Here is a 19,373-nt window from a genome sequence, read left to right on the forward strand (position 1 = left end):
GCTGCACCAGAGTCATCTTTCATATGGGTATAGGCCTATTAAAGTGGGAGCAGTGTTTGCTGTAAATTCCTACTAAGTAATTAAATACTCTAATTTAAAGTATAGATAAAGGATAATAAAAAGTTATTATTTTTCTTTAATTAATTTACTTCTGTTGCAATTGCATTAAATACTGCATATATTATAGAACAGTTCTCAATACAACAGTTGTATCCAAATTTAACGTCTAATGTTAAAATGCATGTTTTTAATGTAAACTTGTCCCCTTGGTCAGTTCAAGAATAATTTATGCAATATATTATTTATTTGAAAGAATTAAATGTGCAGTTTCATCTCTATTCATGTGTTTTACTGTTGAAGGTTGACATGGGATTTAGAGAGAATAATTAGTGCAGTACTTTTTAGAGAGAGTAAGTAGGCTACATAAACTTTACTGCACTTAAAACATTGTTGAAGATTTAATTAGTAATTAATTACTTTTTTAGAGTAACACACTAGTGGGTCAGAGCTGTTATTAGGCTATAGCTAGTGAGAAACTACTTGGATTGCTGGAACTGGCTAATCACTGAAAGTTCGGATTGGCCTATACTGTAAATGTACAGTGACAAAAAATATATCGGTTCACTCATAGCATCTTATGCAAGCCAGTTTAGCACAGCAGGTGGCAGTCACTTTGACGGTTTTTCTGGTCTTGGTCAGGCTGAGACCAGTTTAACAACTGGACAAAATCTTAAACCACCTAAGACCAGCATATCAGCTACAACCAGTAATATTCAGACTCAGCCTATTTGTATTTTTTGTTTTTAAAGAATTGTTTTTGTATGGTGCATGTGGTATACACTATACAAAAACAAATCTTTAAAAAAATCTTGTAATATTTCAATGTATCGTGCATTAATAACAGAACACATAATGTATATAACGTTAAGAGCACACAGATTGTGCACAGACGACAGGACATTTACAGGCTCATACAGATCGGTCTTCAGTATTACGTCAAATGGACTCGTTCACACTGTGTGAGAGAGTGAACGCGCTGCACGCGCTTGCTTGCACAGTGTTGGGCAAAATGGCGGACAAAACGCCAGGTGGGGCGCAGAAAGCCAACTCTAAGGTATTTCATGAGTTTTCCACTTCATATCAGTATGTTAAAGCCGACCTTACTTGTTTATGACAAGAAAAGCGGAATAATATTGTGTTTGACTCAGTAGTGTGTAGCTCTGTGCTAAGAAAAAGGTCCACTGAACTGCTTGGTTGTGATGCTAACTCGCTAGCAGTCTAGTTAGCTAGAAACCGGCGGCTGCAGAGATTTTTTTTTAATAAAGCAAACCCCCGGGCTAAAATCAGTTTGGCATATTTGTGGCATTTGACCCTGTTGTGTTTTTGTTATTCTCTTGACATCACCACCGAACATGAAATAAGTAAATGTGTTTATTGTGGCTGACAGAGCTAACATGAACGTATCTTTACATTCATTATTTACTGTATTACATTGATTTCAGGACGTTGTACTTCTATATAGAGAAGATGGGTTTGATGTAGTGCGGTGAACATCTCATGTGCGCGTTTAAAGTTGTGCTAACTTGATCATTTGCTTTGATTAGCTAATATAATCATGCTCATCTTTAAAGCCACGTGAAAGACTAAACAGAAAAGGGAGAGACACCTGCCATAAACATATTTTCTGTACTTGTGTTATACCCACACCGGCACATCTGTCCTGATGTTTTCAGTGATCTGTTATTACTGCCAAAGTGCATCTAATGCGCGGTACAACATTTACATCTTTACTTCAAAGAAGCTAAACAAACCATTGCAAAAATAGATAGGATACATTATTATTTTTATTTCCTGTTTTTCCTTTCGTTAGTGTGGTTTTGTTTTTATGCGTTTTGGACAGCATATGAGGAATGCATTAGCATCTATGTTTTCCCTAGTCAAGAAAACTAAAGGTCTGTCTGTGTATTCTGGAAGAGGATGTCATGTCTCACTTGTATAACAAAATCTTTTCATATTTTCATGCAGGCTTTATTGGAAAGTAAGTTAAAGGCCTTCAGTATCGGCAAGATGGCGGTTGCAAAAAGAACACTAAGTAAGAAAGAGCAGGATGAACTAAAGAAGAAGGTAAGTAGATGTGGTCCAATACCAGACTAATACTACACATTAAGACTGAGGATTACACGCTTCGAGACTTTTCAAGTCATTCCGAAAACTACAAACTCACACACAAATGTACAGCTCATTGCTAGTCTCCTTTGTCCAACACTCCTATATTTTAGGTCTTGAGTCTCTACTAATGAGCTAAAGATTTGAGTCAGTCGTATTCGATGAAGAAGACATGCGAAATTTACGGACTATTCGGACTGTAGTTGTTTCTCATGTGGACGTCCATACAAATAAATTATCATGCCACCTCAGTGCTAAAACTCGTGCATTCGGATGCCGATTTATTCACCGGGTGGAGGAGTAGGTTTTGTGATCATATGAATCTAATAAGAATACATTTATATTTAATTTAATAATATTAATATTTTAATTTATATTAATTTAAATCAAGGATATAAACAGTGTATTTTGAAGCAATCTCTTTTTGTAAACTCAGAGGTGGATTCACATGGTAGTTAAAGGTACTTTGACGCTAGGACTTGAGGCACCCAGGTTCAATGTACATCAGAGTTCTGTTAGTTTGGATGACGTGAACATTGTCTTCCGAACTTGGGTGCGCTCCCACAAACCGTACCAGAGTCTGTTTAAAAAGGGGATCTGGGGTTCAGTTCATTTGAACTCTGGTACAGTTCGCTGCTGATGTGAACGCTGTTGTACTAAATCACGGAAGTGAAGCGCTATTAATGACATGATTTGATAAAAATGTGTGTTTTATTCATTTTCCTTACGACAGTGACTGCATACAAAATAGAGAGCTGTAGATCTAATTTCTGCTCATCTTCAGCATTCTTAAGAGCATATGCAGTACATTCACGCAGATAGACTCAAGTTTACGTACTGAAGGTTTGGTAACAAAACCAGCAGTTCAAAAACAAAAAATATAAGAGTGAGGTGAGCAACCTATTCATTTCGCCACCTTCTCGCTCGTCGTCGTTACCAAGCAAGTAAACAGCTGCTGCTTTGGACCCAAATAATATAATATGAACACAGTCCTGTGAGTGCAGGGGGAGCAGGGATCAATCGAACCCAGGCTCCATCCAGGCAATTAAACCAAGTCCGAAATAACCCTAAATTACAACACGTCCATAGTGTTTGTCCAAAAACAGTAGGTAATTCTGCCAGGGATTTTTATGCGGGTAGTGGAAGACAAACAGACTAGCCCCTGTAAATAATGAAAATACCGTACGACCCTATGAGAAACAATTACTTTCGGAAAAGTGCTTTACTCAACCTGGTGGTTTCTTTTATTGACCACAAAAGGAGAGTTAAAAAAATTGGCTAGCTCACCCTCATCCATATAATGACATTGAATAGCGACCAAGCTCTTTAAAAAAGACACAAATTAATTGTTTGATGAGACATGTTTTATATTCCAAGTATTCTGGGGGTATAGAAAAGGGTTTGGTGAAAAACAAACTCAAATGTAGTTGTGTGTATTATATTGTAGAAATGTGTATTATTTAACAAAAATCCTGACCTTGGCTGTCGTCTTGCTCTGTTCACTACGACTGCCCCAGAAAAAAAGCTTGCAAGAAAAAAATCAAGTTTGAAATGCAACATGAAATACAACTTGAAATTGCAAGAATGTGCCAGCATACTTTCTTCTTAGAGTATAATATGGAATGTTTTCAGATGGCCGTCAGAATGACAGTTGACAGATGTGTACGCAAAAACTTGTTACGATAAACACAACAGATATTCACCTCAGAGAAAAAGGTACATGGGTTGAAATTCTTGTGGTGTTTTTGTTAATCTGGATTTCTCACAATTTGTATTGCCTTTTCTGGGCAAGAGGAAGTGAACTGCAGAGCTAAAGTAGGGCTGAACAATTAATTGCATTTGTGAAAATATTGCACTGATAAAACACTATTTTGTAACCGCAAAGGATGTGATTACAGCCTGGTCACCTCACAGGTGAGCAAAAAGCAGTCTGCAGAAGCAGCATCAACTTGGCTCATTATGCCTACCGGCCTCTACAGGATAGAACAGTTTGTTTCATCTATCTAATATTGTGTTGGTCATACTATACAATATAGAGGTGGGAGAAAAGATCCTCTCTCCAATGATTCTGGATCGAGTCTGAGCTTAGATTTTAACTGCATGTGTGCAATGGCGCTGTGTGATTTTTAGAAACACCCATATTCTGCTTGCTTCTTCACTCACACTCACACACAACACTCGAACCATAAAATATTTCATAACGTTCGGAAAGGTTGAAGCAAATCATAATGACATTTTACAGGCTTAATTGCGCAGGATATGCACTGTGAGAAACTTTGCTTGAAGTTACGCTTGCAGTGTGTTCTTACCCATAGGTATTTTCCTTACTAATGCTCTACAAGTCTTCATTTATGAAAATTTTAACTGGTCCAATCAGCAAACAGAGGGAGTGGCGAGTGGCTGAGAACGATGCCATTAATGTCGTGTGTAGGGCTGGGATAAACGATTATTTTTTAAACGATTAATCTAGCGATTATTTTTCGATGCATCGATTAATCTAACGATTAATTTTTCCTGTCCGATTCGGTTACGATTCGATTCGATTACCGATTATCTCCCCATTAATTGCCTAATAGCAATTTATACATGTTGATTTAATTATCTGAATGAAAAAACGAATTCCTTAACATTGCAATATATGTTTATTGCTCTTAAAATTCCAAAGTAAGACTATACAAGAGCAATGCATTCAATAAAACCTTGAAAACATAAAGTAGGCTACACACACACACACACACACACACACAAATAAATAAGTATTAACCTACAACAAAGAAACATATTATACGATTTTTCTATGTATGCAACTCAGCCTACAGGCTATGCCCATCGATTAAATATCAACAAGTTGGTTAATCAAATCCGGGGACACTGCAAGCGTGAGCGTCTCGGCTGCGTGGCGTGTCCGTTTTTGTTTCGGCTCACATGTTAACAGGTTGGAGTTTGCACACTGCCTGTGACGCGCTGAAAACGCGTGCATGCTAGAAATAGAAGAGCGCCTATTTTTCACGTGTTGGGAGCGTCTCCAGGCAAAATAGAATAGGAAAAGATGTTTATATATCATTTTGACACGAATACATATTATTAAATTACATTTTCATGTTTGAAAGTCTGTAGGTTTACATAAATGCAGATATAGGCCTAATTGTAATAATAAAAAACGTCAATTATCGATTTTGAAATATTGCAACTGTCAATACAGAACGAAATATTCTGTAGCCTATTTTGCCCTCAATACCATAGATATGTGGCTACTGCCGACGTTTTCTTTGCTGTATCAGTAGGCTATTTATGTTTAACATTAGGAATAGGTCTTCCCTCCGCATCAATAGCAGCAGCAGCGCCGCGTCAGACACGCTTCTAGTGTGCAAAGGCAGAGAAAACGCCACGCAGCCCCGTGGCTGACCCGCAACAGAAACGCCACGCGCATCCGCGGCATGACAGTGAAAACAGTTACATGTAGAGTGCATTATGGGCGCCAATATTCCGTTTAAAACCGGAATAGTCCTGGGATGAAACTGCTCACTTAGAGGATTGATACCCTCGGTCACATCAGCGCGATTAGACATTGAACATTTTAAATTTAAAACAGCTTATTATGTAGGTAACGTAGCCAATGTGTCCGATGCTTTCACTTGATGCAAACGTTTGTTTTTGTGATTAAAATACATCAAATATTACCAAAACATCTGTCTTCCTGTGTGCAGAAATTTGTTTATGTAGCCGTGACAACAAAACGCGTGCGCGCATGCCTGTGATGCTCCGTGCGCACCGCGCGCCAACCCCATAGACTGTGGCCAACCCGCAAGCCTTGCACTTCTGAAAGCCTGAGGAGCCACTCGTGTTGCTACCATAGATATACATAATAAATAATATACTTAATTACATAATATACTTTATTATGTACATCTATGGTTGCTACTACTCTCCGGCGCCGCCATCTTTATTTTGAGTCTGACGAATCGACGCGCATATTTTGCGTCGACGTATTTTTTGCCCCAGCCTTAGTCGTGTGTTAGTTTGAGATGACATAAGTCACGACCAAACGTTAGTGATCGGTTATGGTAGATCCAGAGTGGCTCTGGGCAGATCCAATAGTTTTAAACTTCAAGCTTTGTCAATGGAGAGTGGCCAGACTCTGTACAAATGAAATGTACAAGAGTCTTGTAGAATCAGGCTAGAATCACACTGCATTTAGTCAGTTATCTTGTTCATAGTCACAGTAGTACAATTTACAGTTAATATTACAGATAGACCAAAATAAAAAGTAGTATTTTCAATGCACAGAACATACATATATGGTTACTGTTACATTTCCATGAAGCTCACAAGTTTAGCAAAATTCCACATTATTCTGCAATCTGTGATTTTTCACAGGAGGACGAAAGGGCAGCTGCGGAGATCTACGAAGAATTTCTTGCTGCCTTTGAGGGAGGTGAAGGCAAAGTGAAGACTTTTGTACGTGGTGGGATTGCTAATGCCACTAAAGGTAGGGTTATCGTGTGACTGTTGCTGCAGTGACCATAAGGTGAATCTCTTTATCTAGGATCAAAGTTTTTCCCCCCATTATTTAAAGACCTCCATATAACCATATCAAGGAAATGCCATAAATGCGCAATATATATATATATATATATATATATATATATATATATATATATATACCGCTTTTTTTGTAACTCCGCGCTCAGCTCCGCATCCGAAGATGAACGAGTTCTCAGCGAATCTACGAATGAACTTGAATGCACATTAAATTAACAGCATTTAGGAGATCATCCACTCATTTTCCCCCGGCCTTTATTTGAGACCGGCCTTTATTTGTTTGTGCTGACCACGCCCCCGTACACTATCAGAGGCCCGGCGTTTAATTGACTACAGGCTTTTATTTGAGGAAACACAGTATATATATATATATAAACTTTAATATATAATTCAAGTTTTTATTGTTTTTATCCAGTACAAGACAATATCATACAAAACACAGTTTACAGATATATACAAATGCTACATATAATGCCAAAATATAGACAGTGGTTGTAATTAACTAAATTAAACAGAATACAAAATGAGGGAAACCGGACAGATAAAAATTTTGAAAAATAAATAATTGCATGATCTTGCATCTATAGCCCCGTTTCCACCTAAATTTTCCGGAACAATTTGTACCAGGAACTTTTTTTACAGGAACTTTTCTCCCCCCAGACCTGCAACTGTCTGCGTTTCCATCACGATCTAAAGTTCCGTGAAGATTAGGCAAATTAGTCCGGTGATGTAGGACTACGTGCGACTGATTCTCCAAGTCAGTGACGTACAGTAATCATTTTTAAAGATTTTAAAGATTTAGTGGATTGTTTACATGAGACGTTATCTAAACCGATCTGGTGTTTACATGTGATGACTTTTAATCGTAATCATTTTGTGACATGCAGTTTGTCTGCCGCATCAAAAATGTCAACGCTGTTTTCTCCAGCAGCTGGAATGTGTTAACTGTAGCCATAGCAAATCTTAACGGCCACCAGGACTAATACAGTATTATATAAGCTATTTATTTGTTGTAAAGTGTAATAATCATCTCAGAAAAAAAATAATTCTTCTGTCAGGCGCAGTTAAAGTAAAAACTGCCTGGGGCAATATACGCTGTGTCATTATTCAAACATTATCTTCATAACTTGAAAATTGAACTTTCCTCTCTTGTCAACATGAGCGCGGCGCGCGCTGTCACGTCATGCAAGGACGCACACTTAAAAGTAATTGGTCAGGTCGTTTACATGGTGAGAAATAGACTGTAAAAAAATGAATAACGAGTATGGAAGAGATTCAAGCTGTGCTGCTTTTGCTGCTTATGTATAGGTTTACTAAAGAGGTGATTAACAACGACAGAAAAGTGCACTAATATGCAGATTCAGCAGCATGCAGCATATTCAGAAAGCTTGTAAAGCTAGATTTAAAATGACAATGTATATTATTATCAGCTATTACGGACATTGCACGTGAGATGGCTGAGACGAACGCACGCCATCAGACAGAGAGCAAGACTGATATTTACTGAACGCAGAACGAACCTCGCAAAAGACTTTTAAAAATGCCGGTTGAAATAAAATGCTAAACCAATCAGTATGTTCAGCGCCCAAGTCCCGCCCTCCAAAGTTCCTGAACTTTGAAAAAGTACTACCTCGCGAGCAGGGCCATTTGGAGGGGGAAATATTTACCTGGAACTTCATTTAGATCCTGGTTCCTGCGGTCAAAACACACCGATTACCACCCCAAAGTTCCTGGTTCCTGGGTAAAGTTCCTGTGGTGGAAACGTGGCTTATGATGTGCAAAATAATAAGTCAAGAGTTATTGTGTCACATGGACAGACAACGTCACTTAAGACCAAAAATCTACCCAGAGAGGGATACACACTAGGACACATGCTCTGTTGTAGTTTGTAAAGCAAATGTTCATACAAGGCTGTTTTTGTCATTATGTTGACCCATTCTTTTAACTCGGTTTTGGGAGTTTTTCAGTGTTTCAAAATGACTCTAGCCATCACAGAGACACCCACAATGTTCACTGCGAACTCTACACTTGAACTATTTGGCATCTGCTGCACCCTGTCACCCAATAGACATCATTTTGGTGATAATGGTATTGTTGTTCCAAACCATTTGCGCAATTTAAAACAAAATTGCTGGTGCCTTAAAGGTTCCATAAGTGGACACTCCCAGATACAGTGAATACAAGTACTTCTGTCCTTTTGACATTTCCAACAAACATTATTTGTTAGACCCACCCATTCTAAGAGTTGTCGGATAGAACCTGTATATGATTTTGTACTGTGTACTTGCCATCTAGCTTCTCTTGCGTATTTACTTTTATTTGACACAATTCATTTCCATTTTTGTAGATTTTATTTTTGTAGATTTTTATAGAAACACAATTTCTAATTTGTAGGTATTTCCAAAAATGTTATTTTCCCTTTTAGATTATACTTCTGTATAAGGTTATTATAAGACATAAATATAAGACTTTTTAAAAATGTTTTTGTGCTCACCAAGGCTGTACCTGTTTGATCTAAATACAGTAAAAACAATAATATTGTAAAATATTATTGCTATTTAAAATGACTAATTTTCTATTTAAATATATATTAAAATGTAATTTATTCCTGTGACGGTAAAGCTACATTTTCAGCATATTTTCTCCAGTCTTCAGTGCCACATGATCTTTCAGAAATCATTCTAATGTTCTGATTTAGTGTTCAATAAAAATTCTTATTATCAGTATTGAAACCAGCTGTGTGGTTAAATTATTATTGTTATTTATTTATTTTTACTGTTAGAGATATTTTTCAGGATTATTTGATGAATGGAAAGGTCAAAAGAGCAGCATTAATTTGAAATAGAAATGGTATTGTTTAGTTTTGTAAAATTAGGAATTTCTGTCTTGATATATCTTGAATAAAAGTATTCATTTGTTATGAATGATAATAGTTACTTTTTATTTTGTTATAAATTATGCAAAATGGCAAATTTGTATATACATTCCTCTTAATTGTCCCTGCTTTAATATCTGTTACATATCCATTATAGAGGAAGCAGCAGTCGATGAAAAGAAAGGAAAGCTCTACAAACCGAAGTCAAGGATTATGGAGGCGAAAAGTTTTTTACCATTGGAAACTCCACCACAGTTTTTAGCATTAGATAAACGCAGTGTGAGTTTCTTGTCATTTATTTTCATAAACTTTTTTAAAAAAAAATCGATTTTGTGTTATTGGCCATTTTTTTCTATTATATTACCTAGACATCGAAGAAAGTGGATAAAGAAAAGAAAAAGAGCAACCTTGAACTCTTTAAAGAAGAACTGAAACAGTAGGTGTTCTTTACATTCTTATTTAACCAACAACAGCATCCTTAATATGGTGATCTCAGATGTAATACTGCTGTTTTTGTAGGATACAGGAGGAGCGTGATGAGCGCCACAGGTTAAAGGGCCGTGTCAGTCGGTTTGAGCCCCTTCCCACAACGGAAGGAAGGCGATCCTGTAAGTTATCATGTTTTTCCCCCCACCCTAAATAGTTGGTTTACCCTGTTCACTCATGGTGTCAGACCCAGTCAAGTTTTTGCCCCTCCCACATGTCTTGGCCACTGCCACAATTCAGCAGTGTATACGCTATCAGATTAAGGAAACAAAATTCACACTGCTTTTCTTCTGCTTTTAGCGGATGGTTCTTCACGAAGAAACCGTCCGTCCAGTGGTAATTTTGTTTTATATACTGTGTAATGCAATGGCCATTTTGCTGTTTATGTATCCCATCATGGAGGAAGACATTGCAAAACATCAGTTGTTATTTAGAGCTCTTTTTTTTTTTCAGTCTTGGATGATTCGGCTCCTGGCTCACATGATGTTGGTGATCCCACAACTACAAATCTGTATTTGGGCAACATAAATCCTCAGGTAAATTATCATTTTTGTTCCTGGTAATTGTTGTTACGTAATGTCTCAAACCCGAAAATCCCCATTCTAAAGCTAACTCTTTCATCCTCCAGATGAACGAAGAGATGCTCTGTCAGGAATTTGGTCGCTATGGTCCATTAGCCAGTGTGAAAATTATGTGGCCCAGGACTGATGAGGAGAGGGCCAGAGAAAGGAATTGTGGTTTTGTAGCCTTCATGACGAGAAGAGATGCTGAACGCGCGCTTAAACATTTAAATGGTAAATATAATTTTCTTCAGATCTATTAGTGGCTGACCAATATAATAAGGTAAATTGGCCAATATTGAGCAAATACACATTCATTTTTTAACAAAGGTATTGTAAAAAAAAATAATACTAGCAATATAGAGTCAAGAAGTTGCTTTCTGAAGTATAAATTTATCAAAACCTTTTTTTAAATATTTATGTAAAATCACTGTATTTGCAGAAATAATGCTTGTTATTTACTACCTTTAAATAGGAAGATTTTTTTATTTATATATATATATATCATCTATATCCCTATATCAGCTTTATGTTGGCCATCTGCCACCTTTCCACCATCAGGCCAAACCGTTCTTGTTGCTTAACCATTCTATTCCATGCCAATCCGGCACTGTCGTATATGGTTTCGTTTTCCACTGTGGGACTGATAACTGAGCTCTTTGGAATGTAATACAAATGCATCAGTTGTTGCCTTTGTTACACTAGAGTTTACAGATCATATGAGATGTAAATAGCAACGCTGTTATGAAGAATGATCGGATATTTCTATTATTAACTTGTGTTTACTTCGCTCAAATAACACACTTGGCAGCAGACAAGTGATAAATCCTGAGTGGCGATGTCACTATATGCATTCTACCAGCACAGTTAGCCAAGAGCAGTTTGTAATCGTGACATGCCGAACCAAGCTTAAGTGCAATTATAACTATAACCATTACTTACTGTTCTTAAAGAATTAGTTAACTTCAAAATGAAAACGAACTGATCATTTACTCACCCCCATTTCATCAAAGATGTTCTTGGCTGGCTGTCTTCAGTCCAAAAGAAATTCAGTTTTTTAAGGAAAACATTCCAGGCAGGATTTTTCTCCATGTATTGGACTTCAGTAGCAACCAACAGGTTGAAAGTACAGATCAATGTAGGTTAAGAGGGCTCTGCACTATCCCAGCTGAGGAAAAGGGTCTTATCTAATTAAATGATCGGTCATTTAAAAAAAAAAAAAGACAAAAAGCCCTTTGAAGCCCTTTATATCCTGGAATATTTTCCTCAAACTTAATTTCTTTTCAAATGAAGAAGGAAAGACATGAACATCTTGAATGAGATGGGAGTGAGTAAATTATCAGGCAATTTTCATCTTGAAGTGAACTAATCCTTTAAGAATGTTTGACTTAATGCTAGTGGCTTGATATATTGCCATCGGCCATCAAAAATCAACCGAATCGGTCAACCACTAAAATCTTCATTCTTTACAATCACTTAGTGTTTGTTTCCCTCTTGACACCAATGATTAATTTGGCAAATGCTGTTCATTTCAGGCAAAATGATAATGAATTTTGAAATGAAACTGGGATGGGGCAAAGGTGTACCAATTCCTCCTCACCCAATATACATTCCACCTTCAATGATGGAGCACACCCTCCCACCTCCACCCTCTGGACTGCCCTTCAATGCCCAGCCCAAAGAGAGGCTAAAGAACCCCAATGCTGCAATGCCTCCCCCTCCAAAGTGCAAAGAGGAGTTTGAGAAGGTAACTTGGCATACGTGGGACAACATTTTTTTGGTTAGCATGGTTATAAATGTAGTTAGGCTAAACTGCTTTCTTAGTAATGTTTGTTTATATGCATTTTATTTGTGTGTATGGAAGAGGTGCAGAATTTTTTTTTTCATCTTGCTTTTCTTTGTGAAAAAGTTTTTGCTCATAGAATTGTGCAATTTTACTAAATTAGCAATTTTTGTAAATAATCCTATAAATTACATGTACCATGCTGATTGTACCGGTAAGTGTTTTGGAGTGTAGATTACTCATTGCACAAGACAAATTATAGGTTTTAAATGCAAGTTAAGATAAAACTACCCCTTTGATACTCAGTTTGAAAAAAATGTAAAGAGACTTTTTAAAAATATAAATTTTTTGTATGCAGATTGTGTATGATTTCACTGCCTCTTTCTCTAAGGATTGTGTTCAGTCAAGTTTTAAAACTGACATCGTAGAACACATTTGTTGTTGTAGGAGTATATGTTGCATTTAGTGTTATGACTGTTTCTTTTTAACAATACTCACATATATTCTATGTTTATTATCTGATGTGACTTCATATCCAGACTCTGTCGCAAGCCATAGTCAAAGTGGTTATCCCAACAGAAAGGTACATGTTTTCTTTTTTTCCAAATTCTTATGAAATGTAGAGAACTTATCCCATCTCTGTAGATTGAAAGATTGGCCATATCCATGCTACCAGAGGCTGGTTTGAGTGAGCAATAGTTGAGGCCTTGCATGAAAATCAGGAGCAGCCACTAACAATACAAGTCACACACATGCATTGCATTTTTCTACAAAGGGTTTGCATCATACTGCTCAGATAACGAAGGTCATATTAGTAGAGAGAGTTCTCTGTCCTACACATTTCTGTTCAGAAGTTTGAGGTCAGTTATTTTTTTTATTTTTTTGAAAGAATAAAATAATTAAATTCAGGAAGGACTTAAGTTGTTTAATAGTGTTAAATGCCTTTATAAAGTTACAGAGATTTGTTTTGAAAAATGTGTGTTCTTTTGAATCCTCCAATTGTCAAAGAATCCTAAAGAAAATGCCACTAAAGTATTAAGCAGCATAACTGAGATTAACATTGTTATAAATTATTATTGTGCTGCAAATTGGCATATTAGAATGATTCCTGAAGGATCATGTAACACTGAAAACCAGATTACTGATGCTGTAAATTCGTTTAGAAATAGATCCACATGGAAAAATTATTTGAAATGGTATTATTTCCCAATATTACTGTTTACTGTATTTTTGATCAAGTAAATACAAGCCTTGAGCCCCTTTCACACTGCAATTCCGGCAAATACACGGATAATGCGACCCGGCATTTGTTCCCGGGTCGCTAGATTTGGTCCATTCACACTGCCAGCGAAATACCGTAATATGTGCGCTTTCACACACAACCCGTAACGGTCCCGGGTCGAGTTGACATGTGACATCCGGATGTGACGTATAATGGCGAGCGATCTCAGCTTCAGCGCGGATAGTAAGGAGCTCCGTGGTCTCGACTTGTGTCCAGTTTGCGCACATTTCTGCTTGTTTAATTTTAGTTTCTTTTGTATACAAACACTCTCTGCGTTTAAAACACCGACTAGCTCTTCTGGGACTGCAGGGTTGTGTTATTGAAAAAACAAGCTCTAGGAGTCGCACGATAACTACGTACACGTTGCGGCATTAGTTTCGGCTTTTGTTCACACAGCGCTCGTCCCGGGTCGAATACCGCAATATTACTAGGTCCCCGACCCGGGTCGAATTCGGTAATCAATCCCGGGACGTGGTTGCTTTCACACAGAAGGCGACCCGGCAATGTTCCGAGAATATTGCGGGTCCGACGTGCAGTGTGAAAGGGGCTTTGGTGAGCTTAAGAGACTTCTTTCAAAAATATTGAACAATCTAACCAGCTTGAAACTTTTGAACAGTAGTGTACGTTATGAATTAATGCTGTTTTGTGTTTGTAGAGCCTCCTTTTAGACAGAATTATTGCAGATGTCAGCGTTACAGCATGCTTGATGGGTTGTTCCACTAGATTTTAAAAGAGAGTTCAGGTTTAATCGGACATACTACATCAGATGTGATTCATTAAAGCACTACTAATTTAGCAACTAAAACATTACACAATACACATTCACCTAAGTGTCAGTTACACACACACACACACACACACACAAAACAGCCCTCTGGCTATTGCTCCCTTCAACTGCCCCCAGTAGCATGGTACAAAAGCGACACCCAATCCCCATAGTCTCAGTGACCTTTGACATTGGCCTTGGTGAGCAGCACAAGTTGAACTGTCTGCAGCAGCGAGGGACCAGAAAAGCGTCACAGGATGGATTGGGGAAAGTATACAGAATGATTGCCTGACATTGGTATGATCGGCTCCAATACTTGTGATTTGTGTTTGAGTACATTTGAAAAACATCATCTGTTTATTTTATCGGCCACTTCACGAGCCAGTCAGGAAGCCAATTGTTGTCCCTATCCTTTAACTGACTCTAGAAGTGCTTACATGACTTTGTCCCTCTCCATCCACACCTGTCTATTGTCAATAAGCAAGAAAAATCACTGTCACTCGGCCTCACATTTAGTATCTCAGTAGCACGTCCAGTTGTAAGCTACAAGGGCAGAATGCTATGGCTGAGACTTAGATGTAGATTTTGAGAGGATTTAAATGTTTTGATTGTCACACTGCCAGTCAGTTTAAAATGTTAAAAGTTCAAACTTGTCAATTGACTCATGGATAGTAAGTGCAAGGATGTTGCATTTCATCAAATGTCATAATGTAGCTGTAGCAGTTGTTTAGGTGTGGCTGTTGATGGCGCTGAATCTGTTTCGCTTTAACTGTGTTTTTCTCGTAGGAATTTGCTCTCTCTCATCCATCGAATGATCGAGTTTGTGGTGCGTGAGGGTCCCATGTTTGAAGCCATGATCATGAACAGAGAGATCAATAATCCGCTCTACAGGTGAGTGCATTTTTATGAATGGGCTACTTTTTTTCCCAAGGCATGAAAATAAAATTCACTTTATTTCCAAAATGCATGTAAAATAAAATTTAAAATATTTGTCATAACCAGAACTTCCAATGAAATGCCCCTTTTTTTCCGGTATTCAACAGATTTTTATTTGAAAATCAAAGTCCAGCTCATGTCTATTACCGGTGGAAGTTATACACCATATTACAGGTTAGTCTTATTTTTATTATTATCTTTTTACAAAAAACTTGAAATGAGTCCAGACATAAAATGTAAAAATCTCCACTCATAGGGTGAATCTCCAACAAAATGGAAATCGGAAGACTTCAGGATGTTTAAGAATGGATCTTTCTGGAGACCGCCACCTCTAAACCCATATTTACATGGCACTCCTGAAGATGAGGAACATGATGAGGAAGATGATGAAGAAAGTGGAAAGAAGGGCAGCTTAAAAGACGAGTATGTCAATCTGTTTTAATGGAGATATTGTTTGGTGCTACCAGGCTTTTGGTTGTATGCTTTATTGCTAGTTGTGTGAAGTAAATATTCTTGTCTGCTGCAGCGAAAGGGATAAACTGGAGGAGTTACTCCGAGGTCTCACGCCGAGGAAGAGCGACATAGCTGATGGCATGTTTTTCTGCCTCACGCATGCCGATGCAGCTGAGGAAATAGTGGAATGCATTGCTGAGTCTCTGTCCATACTTAAAACACCTCTGCCAAAGAAGGTTACTTATACTGTAGAATTAATATTAACTATAATTACGATAGATTTTTTTACGTTTCATTCTTTACTTTTTGTTTACATCTGCATTCCTGTCCTCCCTCAGATTGCAAGGTTATATTTGGTGTCAGATGTGCTGTATAACTCCTCAGCAAAAGTTGCTAATGCCTCCTATTACAGAAAATTGTAAGTTGTACAATTGTGCAATCAAAGCATTAGTTCTCTTTGTCTGTTTTTAATGTGTTTGTCTTTTATTCTTTTACAGCTTTGAAACAAAACTTTGTCAGATATTTTCTGACCTAAATGCCACTTATAAGACAATACAGGGCCATTTACAATCAGAAAATTTCAAGGTGCTCCATCTCTCATCCGGCTTTTATCTCTCTTTAACCCACACTGGTTTTATAACAAAGTTAACTATCTGGATTTGACGTTTTTTAATTTTGGTCCTCACAGCAACGAGTAATGTCCTGTTTCCGTGCGTGGGAAGACTGGGCAGTGTATCCTGATCCGTTCCTGATTAAACTTCAAAACATTTTCCTGGGTCTTGTCAGTCTCGATCCTGAAAAGACTGAGCCTGAAGAGCTGGTGCCAGAGGTTAGCTTGGTATAGATTTGAGTGATTCATGGATTTTCAATGGTAAAATTTGAGTCGAGTCTAAACATTAATTGCATTTTCACTTAGCTCCCAGAAAGAACTGAGGACATTGATGGTGCTCCTATCGTCGAAGAGGAGCTGGATGGCGCTCCTTTGGATGATGTTGACGGCATGCCCATTGATGGAGCTCCAATTGATGGCGCTCCACTCGATGACCTGGATGGAATGCCCATCAAAGGATCAGATGATGATCTGGATGGTGTTCCTTGTAAGAATGCTGACTACATTGTTTTTTTTATACACTCAACTCACACTTAGTACACTTAACACATCACTCTATTCAAAGATTGAAACAAATATACTTTATAAGTACATTAGAATTGCTGAATGTCATGGTAGATATTCTAAAAGAAATTTGTTGTGGAAAAAATTCAGTGTTTTTTATTTTCTTTTATTTTTTTCTATAGTTGATCAAAAACCAGGTTTTAAGGTCGCTCCATCAAAATGGGAGGCAGTGGATGGTGCTGCTTTGGAAGCACAAGGTTAATTCAGATGACATTTATCACATTTAAAGATTTGTTTCCTCCTTATGTACACATCATGCAATTTTTCTCCATTTTTAGCTGTAACCACATCAAAATGGGAAATCTTTGATCTGCCAGATGATTCTGAGAAAAGTAAAACAAGGTAAGTTGTTCTTCTAGGCTTGGAAACTCGTGATTATTAAATGTTAAAGGGCATGCAAACGTCTTGGAAATGTATATAAAAATAATTTTTTCTTGTTATAAAATATTCAATTTAATCTCTATAAATTGATGTTGGTACCTAAATGTTGGTTTGTGCATGATGAAATGCATTCGTCATGCAGTTTTGATCTCAATTTCACTTTCTTCTCATAGTTCAACACGTGAAACTGAAAGTAAAGACTCTCTCAGAAGTTCCAGTGCGGCAGAGCAGCAGTCCTACAGTAATCCTGTTAGAGAAGAATATGATTCAAAGTCTGCAAAGTTTTTTGAGATGAGTGAAGAGAAACGTGCCAAACTCAGAGAAATTGAGGTGTGCCTGAATGCTAATAAGTGTTTTAAACATGATGCTTCCCATTCTTAAACAGTTTAAAGATCTCAGTCATGTTTTTCTTTGTCTGTGTTACAGCTTAAAGTTATGAAGTTTCAAGACGAGCTTGAATCTGGAAAACGGCCCAAAAAATCTGGGCAGAGTATTCAAGAGCAAGTAGAGCTTTACCGGGATAAGTTACTACAGCGGGTTAGTATCAGCTTAATTTCTTTTGACATTCATTCAGTCCTTCTATTTAGATTGAAACCACTATTTTTTTTTGGACCGTGTTCAGGAGAAGGAGAAGGAGATGGAGAAAGACAAAGAGAAAGAGAAGGAGAAGGAGAAAGAAAAAGAAAGAAAAGACAAAGATAAATCTGATGTGTCCCACAAAGAGAAAGACAAAGATGACTCCACACCGGGCAGAAAAGAAAAGTAAGATACCTACATGAGACCGTGAAACTCTTTCTGCAAATGAGTGAATGTCTTTCAGAAATGGGGAACTCTGAATGCGTTAAGATTGCATGTTTATTTACAGAAAACGGAGACACAGTCCCTCCCCCAGCCCCACCCGAAGTAGCAGCAGTAGGCGCGGCAGGTCGCCCTCACCAAGATCAGAGCGCTCTGATAGATCCTATACAAAAGACAGCTCTCGATTGTCATATAAAGACTCTCCGAGAGACAGTAACCGCAAGTCTTCTAAAAGGTAAACAAATTATTTCATCACTTTATCGTCGCAATATGAAACTCAATCCTATGGGTTGGTTTGTCTTTGTAAATGTATGTGCATATCTATGGAACTAAGCTAAGGGTAATAATCTGTCTCGTTTTTAAAAAATATTTTAGGTCTCCTTCACCCCCAAGAACACCTAAGAGGTCGCGTAGGTCCAGATCAAGAACGCCCAAAAAATCCTCAAAAAAATCCAGATCTCGGTCACGATCACCTCACCGTTCTCACAAGAAATCCAAAAAAAGCAAACACTGAGACATCTGGCTATTATGAAAATATGCCTGGCTTGTCTTTTGTGCCTCAAATTTGTCCTGTAAATCAGTGTGAGGGACATTCCCTCTTTAACCCATCCTTGTTTTGAAGCTCACTCACATTGGCACAAGAACAGTGTTCAAGGGTCATTTATTGGGTGTTTTATAATGTCATTTAGGAGCTTCATTTGATGTTCCAAATGTCCGAACAGAAAATAACTGCAGTGGTTGGGGCAATCTCCCTTCAACATAAAAACTATTGTCTTATTCCTTTTTTTTTTCTTTTTTCTTTTTTTTCATTGTTTTTAGATCCCTTGAAACTGACTTAAATTAAAGTTGTGTAAGTTTCAGTTGTATAGATGTTTGCTTTTCAATAAAGACAATTTATGTGACTTCTCTCTGAACTGCCTTAGTACTTATTCTTGCATGCATCCCAAATAAACATCTAAGTCTTAAACTTAGTGTATTAAAATTACAAATTTCCGGCTATTGTGAAAACATTTAATTCTAAATATTTTTCATATTTATCATTGTTGCTCAAAAAAACATAAAATGTAGCTACTGTATGTATTTTTATGTATAAAGACCCAATTTATACTGTGCTAAATTATTGTAAACATTGGTAAAATATTTCGTTTTGTGAAAAAGGTTACTATATTGT

At 37.4% G+C, this 19,373-nt stretch overlaps 1 protein-coding gene across 5 annotated transcripts; it reads left to right on the forward strand.

Moving 5' to 3' along the window:
- Window positions 1-990: 990 nt before the first annotated feature.
- u2surp (U2 snRNP-associated SURP domain containing) lies at window positions 991-19,116 on the forward strand. 5 transcript variants are annotated; one of them, XM_067453711.1, is made up of 26 exons: window positions 991-1,114; window positions 2,026-2,124; window positions 6,544-6,655; window positions 9,741-9,862; window positions 9,952-10,019; window positions 10,103-10,191; window positions 10,370-10,405; window positions 10,523-10,605; window positions 10,698-10,863; window positions 12,165-12,376; window positions 12,952-12,995; window positions 15,247-15,351; window positions 15,504-15,570; window positions 15,653-15,819; window positions 15,923-16,085; window positions 16,188-16,267; window positions 16,347-16,434; window positions 16,538-16,687; window positions 16,766-16,946; window positions 17,146-17,220; window positions 17,302-17,365; window positions 17,578-17,734; window positions 17,831-17,941; window positions 18,027-18,166; window positions 18,270-18,437; window positions 18,578-19,116. In XM_067453711.1, the coding sequence occupies exons 1-26, from the start codon at window positions 1,001-1,003 to the stop codon at window positions 18,714-18,716; spliced, it is 3,000 nt and encodes a 999-aa protein (XP_067309812.1). In that variant the 5' UTR covers window positions 991-1,000; the 3' UTR covers window positions 18,717-19,116. The 5 variants fall into 5 exon arrangements, with proteins under 5 accessions (XP_067309812.1, XP_067309813.1, XP_067309814.1 ...); XM_067453712.1 differs by having other exon boundaries at window positions 16,538-16,678; XM_067453713.1 differs by lacking the exon at window positions 10,370-10,405.
- The last annotated feature ends 257 nt before the right edge of the window (window positions 19,117-19,373 follow it).

The sequence above is a fragment of the Pseudorasbora parva genome, chromosome 9 (genome assembly GCF_024679245.1).
Source record: "Pseudorasbora parva isolate DD20220531a chromosome 9, ASM2467924v1, whole genome shotgun sequence".
NCBI classification, from domain to species: Eukaryota; Metazoa; Chordata; class Actinopteri; order Cypriniformes; family Gobionidae; genus Pseudorasbora; species Pseudorasbora parva.

What these genes read in the sequence shown, in the direction of transcription:
- u2surp (XM_067453711.1), top strand. Translation starts at nt 1,001, where the DNA reads ATGGACTCGTTCACACTGTGTGAGAGAGTGAACGCGCTGCACGCGCTT. An exon ending in TGGGCAACATAAATCCTCAG is followed by an intron (nt 10,606 to 10,697) that starts GTAAATTATCAT and finishes TTCATCCTCCAG; the next exon opens with ATGAACGAAGAGATGCTCTG. An exon ending in TGATCTGGATGGTGTTCCTT is followed by an intron (nt 16,947 to 17,145) that starts GTAAGAATGCTG and finishes TTTTTTCTATAG; the next exon opens with TTGATCAAAAACCAGGTTTT.